The 6,433-nt window shown below is 44.8% G+C and overlaps 1 protein-coding gene across 15 annotated transcripts in view; it reads right to left on the bottom strand.

Annotated features, from left to right (window-relative positions):
* Positions 1 to 6,433, bottom strand: part of SLC39A12 (solute carrier family 39 member 12) — a 51,164-nt gene that overhangs the window by 1,512 nt on the left and 43,219 nt on the right. For 13 of the 15 annotated variants that reach the window (XM_053259759.1, XM_053259755.1, XM_053259754.1 and 10 more), the window contains 2 exons: positions 5,365 to 5,523; positions 2,501 to 2,688 (listed from right to left, as the gene is read on the bottom strand). In XM_053259759.1, coding sequence (XP_053115734.1) covers positions 2,501 to 2,688; positions 5,365 to 5,523 — 347 coding nt within the window. The remainder of the gene's footprint in view (positions 1 to 2,500; positions 2,689 to 5,364; positions 5,524 to 6,433) is intronic. The other 2 variants (XM_053259765.1, XM_053259766.1) reach the window with 1 other exon arrangement.

The following is a 6,433-nucleotide window of genomic DNA, read 5'->3' as shown; positions in this document are numbered from 1 at the left end:
CAACCACTCCCACCTCTAATTGCTTGAAACAAACTGCAGTGAAGAGTAGGCAAAAAAGATCCACACTCCAAGGCAATCTGGATGAAGCAAACATTGCCTACTTGGCCCGAAAGTGACCAGCTAGTCTCTCACTGTGTACATGGTAGGGTGAGTGGGAGCAGGCAGCCTGTTTGAACTGAGGGGAGGAGGAAGGAGCCTGAGCTGTGTATATAAACACAGTCCCCACTCCCTCATTGGCCAGTGCAAACCATGTGGCCCGCCTCCCTTATCATGTGGAGAGGGCGGACACACACGTCCGCCCAGTCTCCATGGAGCCCAGGTGCAAATTGTGTCTTGCCTGACAGCCATTAGGTGCCAGGCAGAGCCGCAAAACTGGAAACTGCAGGTGCAATGCATGCTCTGAGTATCCTAGGAATGGCAGCTGAGGGCAGTGTGTGCATGAAGAGAGAGAACATGACAGACAGAGAAATTGGGTAGGCTGAGAAGAAAAGGAAGCAGAATGTGCTTGCCATTCGGCCAACCCCAGGGACTACAGCTTGTGCCATTAGTACATAAGCCAGATGTGGGTGGTCGATACCATCTGAGGGGACAAGTACTCATTGGGATTTTTGATGAGGTCTTCACCCCTAGAGATGGAAAATAGGTGATAGCATTGCAGTACTTTTAGCTTTCCGTGTTTTATCATGTCCTGACCATTGGGCCTGCAGCACCCAATGTTGCAAGAGTGTTTTAAAAGCCTTTAAAAACACAAAAACTACTATACAATTTTATTGATGTTATCAGAGGAATGGAAATGGAAATTTACAGACATGTCCTCTAAAGATGACTTCATGGAAAGAATATGTGTTCATTGTTGGTTGCGTATGAATGGGAGACTTGATGTGTGAGCACTGTAAGATATTCCCCTCAGGGGATGGAGCTGCTCTGGGAAGAGCAGAAGGTTCCAAGTTCCCTCCCTGGCTTCTCCAAGATAGGACTGAGAGAGATTGCTGACTGCAACCTTGGAGAGGCCGCTGCCCGTCTGTGAAGACAATACTGAGCTAGATAGACCAATGGTCTGACTCAGTATATGGCAGCTTCATATGTTCCTATGTTACCCTAACCCTTACCCTGTTTTCTCTGTGCAAAAGTGACTGCAATTTTACCCTAATTGTTTGGGGGTATGGATAAAGAAGGGGTGATAACACAGAGAATGCTGTAATTTTTCCATCTCCATATAAATAATAAAGACCGCTGATGTTCTTCACAAAATCAAAACAGATACAACACGAGAACCACATATCCATATTTTAAACATGTCCAGAAGGATAAACCAAGTTGATACTGTTGGGTCAGAGGTGGCTCAAGAAATTTGGCATCTGTGATGAGGCACCAAATGTGCTTTCCTCTCCCCCACTTACCTAGTAGTGGGCAGCCACCACCTCCAACCCTCATCCCCACCCCCTTCCTCAGTGGTGTGTGGCTGCTCCTTTACCCAGAGTGGTCCCCTTATGCAGCCACTCATCCTTCTCCTCCTGTTCTGCTTTTTAAAAAGAGGCAAGGGATGGAGTGGAAGAGGAAGTGGAAGAAAGGAAAGAGGTGAATTAGAGTGTCTCCCCTTCCCTTCCCTTCCCTTCCCTTCCCCTCCCCTCCCCTCCATATGTCCTGAGTCAAGTGGAAGAGAGTGGTGGGCTAGAGTGTCTCCCCATCCTCTTACATATCTGTAAATTTCCCTTCAATGTACCCATTGCAAGCCCAGCCTATCAATGAGGTTTGTTGAGGTGGTCACCTCAGGCAATGGATAATTGCCATTGGAGGCAATGGAGGTAGCACCAGAAGGCACAGCACCAGAGGTAGTACCAGAATAGCGTAAGGGTGTGTGGGTTAAAAACAAAACAAAACCTGAGGAAACAAGCAGAAAGGCTGCTATAAAAGCAAGAACTTTCCTTCACTCAGCTCTCTAGGCAATGGACAGTGCTGCTATAATCTGTGGAAGGAAACGCAAGAAGATTCACTCCCACTAACAATGGAGATTTGCAACTTTCCCTTAGCATGTTACACTGAATGCATGAAAAAAAGGAAGCTGATGGACTTGTGCTTCCTCATGATGTACCAAGCTGCCCTAATTTGAAGGGGCTTCAGATGCTGCATGTTAAGCAAACTATTCAATTCAATTAAAAAGGTACACTTAAACAGGGACCACAGTGCTCACAATATAGGAGGAAAGGTAGGGGTCCTTTTGAAATTCACAAGCCCCACTCCAACTCCACCCCATTTTTAGCCAAATCAGCATCCCCTAAAAATCGTAGCAAAGGGAATTTGCCCATTCTGTAATTGGAGCACTGTAGGGGAAGTGAAGAAAGCAAAATGGGTTTCTGATTGTGCCCCCTTTTCATTAAAGTGACAGCAGTGTATGGCACATGGTGTACTGCTTGTCACCGGGTAACTTTTAATCAGCTTTGATCTCCTCACATAATTACTTAAAAGATCAAAGAGCAGTAGATGAGGCTGCAGCGCTTACCATTTCCACTAATGATAAATACAAAAACATTCCAGCGGTGACAGTAAATATCCAGTTTTGAACACGAGGGTCTGTCGATATTGAAAGGCCAATGTAAAGTCCAATGAAAGCAGTTATGGCACTTGTGAAATTCATTAAAATGGCAATCTTTGAAGAAAGCCCTGTACTTAACAGTACTGCAAAATCTCCTGGGGAGAAAGGAGAAAAGAGCAATATGAAATATTAATTGGTTGATAGAACACTGGTACAATTTCACACTAGTAGCCCTAATTAAGATAGACCACTCTGTACAAAATGTTACCACTTTTCCATATGTGAGACTGAAATTGCTTTTCAGCCCCTCCTGCACTCATTATACAAATGTCTAACTATTGTTTAGTGCAGATGGGAAGGAGTGGAAAAGACAAGAGCCATTTGTAAGGCAACAGTGCATACCGGCCAATGTAGATTCTACATCTGTGTTAGAAATCTGATTAAAGCAAGAGCCTCTTTAAGCCTGACATATGAAAGGACTCTCAGATAAAAGAGAGCAATAAGAAGGCTGCGATTTCATGTTGTTAGCTGAAATCTGCATTTCTGCTTATTTGTCCCTCAGCAATAGTGGCCAACACCCCCCACTGATTGTGTGGCCACATGTCAGGGAGAAGTGTCCCTGCAGCGTTCCCACAGCTATTTGCTCCCTTCTTCCCCTCTGCCACTTGGACTAGGCTTTGCTCCATTTTGGAAGCAGAGTGCAGACTCAAGCCACAAAGAAGGTAACCTGAGCACTGTGGAAGGTAAGGGGCGGAGAAAAGAGAACATACCAACATGCAAAGCAAGAAGCTGTGCAAGAAGTTCTTTGCTGCCACCACTACCAGACTTGTTACAGAATCCTACTTCAAAATGCAGGCTGCTTTACCTTCAAGATGGGGAAGGATCAGAGAGATGAAGGAGGTGGGACTAGTGCCACCCCAAAGGTAGCAGCATGTCAGGGGGCGAGGCCACAAGGTAGAGGGGGAAGCAGCAGGAAAGGCGAGGTGATGCCCATGTGGGTAGGGGCAGGGCGGGGCAGGATGCCCACACTCACCTCTCCAGGGTGCAGCAAGTGTGGGCCTCGTGCTACCTCACTGGCAAGCCACCCCTAGCTACAGGTGAGGCAAACAGGTTGACCATCCCAGGTGCCTCTATTAAGAGTGAAAAATTTCACTCTTCTATTAAGAAGAGCCTCTATTAAGAGTGAAAAAATTCTCTATTAAGAGTGAAATTCCCCTATTTCAGCTCAGTCCTACAAATTTTTAGGCCTGGTTCACACAATCATTCAAATCTAGATTTAATGCGGGTTACCAACACTAATATGATTGTGTGAATGTGTACCAAAGTGGGAATCTCAGATTAGTCTCAGGCTATACAGTAAATCACCTTGGCGTGGGTCCACACAACTACACTAATGTCAGTTCACCCACATTAAACCTAGATTCTAACGATTGTGTGAACCAGACCTTTGTTAGCTAAACTTTGAGCATTTTATTTCCTGTAACCATGGTGTTGTGCCAGGGGCATGGTTCTTTGCCTGAGATGAAGAGACACGCACACAATGAAAGGTGAATACATGTCATTTTTACCCTTGCTAACTTGGCAAAGAGGCACCTTTTTAATATAGTGATTCTCTTTTATTTAGCAGGGGGAGAGTAACTGGCCCTATCCATCACCAGCACAGTACTTCCAGTGACTGTTGCTGGTGTCTATCTATGTTTCTTTTTAGATTGTGAGCCCTTTGGGGACAGGGATCCATCCATCTTATTTATTTGTTATTTCTCTGTGTAAACCGCCCTGAGCCATTTTTGGAAGGGCGGTATAGAAATTGAACGAATGAATGAATAAATAAAATTTTAATCTGAGAAGAAAGATAAAGGGGTTAAAGCAGTGATTCTCAAACTTGGGTCCTCAGGTGTTATTGGACTTCAACTCCCATAACCCCCAACCAAAGGCCACTGAGGCTGGGGATTATGGGAGTTGAAGTCCAATAACACCTGAGGACCCAAGTTTGAGAATCCCTGGGTTAAAGACTTACATCCCTTGAAACACACACTACTGGGGATCCTGTTGAAGTAGGGGATGTGGCCTTTCTTGGCAGCAGTTTGAGGCACTTGTGCACTAGTCCATCTATGAGATCCCCAGTAGTGTGTGTTTCAAAGGATGTAAGCCTTTAACCTCTTTATCTTTTTCTGATTAAAATGACATTTATTCACCTTCCACTGAGTGTGTGTCTCTTCATCTTGGACCCAAGCAAAGAATGGTGCCTGCATGTTACACAAAATGGGCCTAGGTAATTAAGGACTGGAAGTAATGGAAGCTTGAGCACATCTGTGTACAGGACACCCAAGACTTCTGAATATTTAGAAAGGCTGAACAAATGGAAGTGCTATCTTCGAAGGATGTTTCAAAGAAGGAGATATATTATGAACTGTGAAAACAAGATATTGGGCTAATTAAAAACCAGATAATGGAGGCTTACTGTAAATGTGTGCACTAAATGGAAGGAAACATTACACACTTCACTTAGCCCTTTGTGCCATCGGTTTGGCAACCTACCTAAAAGGTTCCCATGAGTCACTGTTAAGACCTGATCAATGGTATGAAAATCATGATATAAAGCACCCTCCAGCTGCCACAAATATTGCTTTCTGGTTTGCAGAGCACAATCCCTTAGTAATGCAACTGTAGAAGAGTTGGTGAGCATGAGTAATGATGTTAAAATGAAGTCATATACAGAGGAAAAGGAAATGCACAAATTAGTATTGGAGGGAGCAAATTACATATTGGAGGAGGAGAAAGGAAAAGCCCTTTACTTTGTAACAACCATGGAAAAACATGAACTTGCTTACCCATCTCATGGGGAATTTCATGACATAAGATAGCAATTGTCGTGGTCACACCTGTTTCTGTTGATGATGAAAATGCTGTGCCTATTACCAAGCCATCAGCAAAATTGTGAAGGCTATCCCCCACCAGAACCATAATGGCTAACAAACTAATTCCTTGACCTAGAAGAATAAAAGTCAGAGTAAGCACAATCATATCTGTAGATCATCTTCCTGGAAATAATTGATCCATCTTCAGCATTTCCCTATGAAGATTCCACTAGACTGCTACGATTCATAAAGTCCCACCCATCCTGATTGCTTTCATTCAAAGATTTTTTTTAGCATGGACTGAAGATTTAAATCTATAAGCATTTTTTCAATGCCTCCTTTAAAAAGCACTTTTATTGAAGTCGTTCCATTATTCCTCAGCGTTTCCCCATTGAGGCCAAGGTATCACAAGTGCATGGAGATTTAGAGGCATGAACGCCTTTAGGATAGTGCTGGAAAAAAGATGGCTAGCCTGATTTTTTTTAGTAAGAGTTCACGCATTTATAGCGATCCTATTAACAATTAGATTAGCTTACAGTGCCTTTAAGTGTATCTTATTTTTATGGGGAGTGGGAAGCATTTACTGAAAGGATAGTTGCACATGACTTGGCAGCATGGATTTTGCTGTCTCGCCAAAATGAGGTCTGCGGGGAGAGTGACGATCAGGCAGGAAGCCCTGGGCGGCTGGATCAGCCTCCCACACGACTGCTGGCTCCATTATGGAGCCGGCAGGGGCTGCAGGGATAGGGGGCCGCGTGGTGCGCTAGTGCGTGGGGCAAGTGCATGGGTCATCCTGGAGAGACCCTCAGGAGGGGGTCTCCACATGAGTTGCCGCAGTGCGCAGCCGCACCACGGCAATACACAAGCAAATAGGGTTAGCGGAGCACTCGCTCTGCTAACCTTGTCTAAGGGGAGGGCTCCATAAGCGGGTTACCCGCTTTGAGGACACCAGGCTCGCCTGGTGGTTCTCATGCTCGCCAGAAAGCGGGCTAGGGTACCTTAGCCTGCATTTCGGCAATCATGAGAATCACCTCATTGTCTT

This window comes from Hemicordylus capensis, chromosome 6 (assembly GCF_027244095.1).
Source record: "Hemicordylus capensis ecotype Gifberg chromosome 6, rHemCap1.1.pri, whole genome shotgun sequence".
In the NCBI taxonomy this organism is placed as follows: domain Eukaryota; kingdom Metazoa; phylum Chordata; class Lepidosauria; order Squamata; family Cordylidae; genus Hemicordylus; species Hemicordylus capensis.
This window is presented reverse-complemented; position numbering and strand designations above follow the sequence as displayed.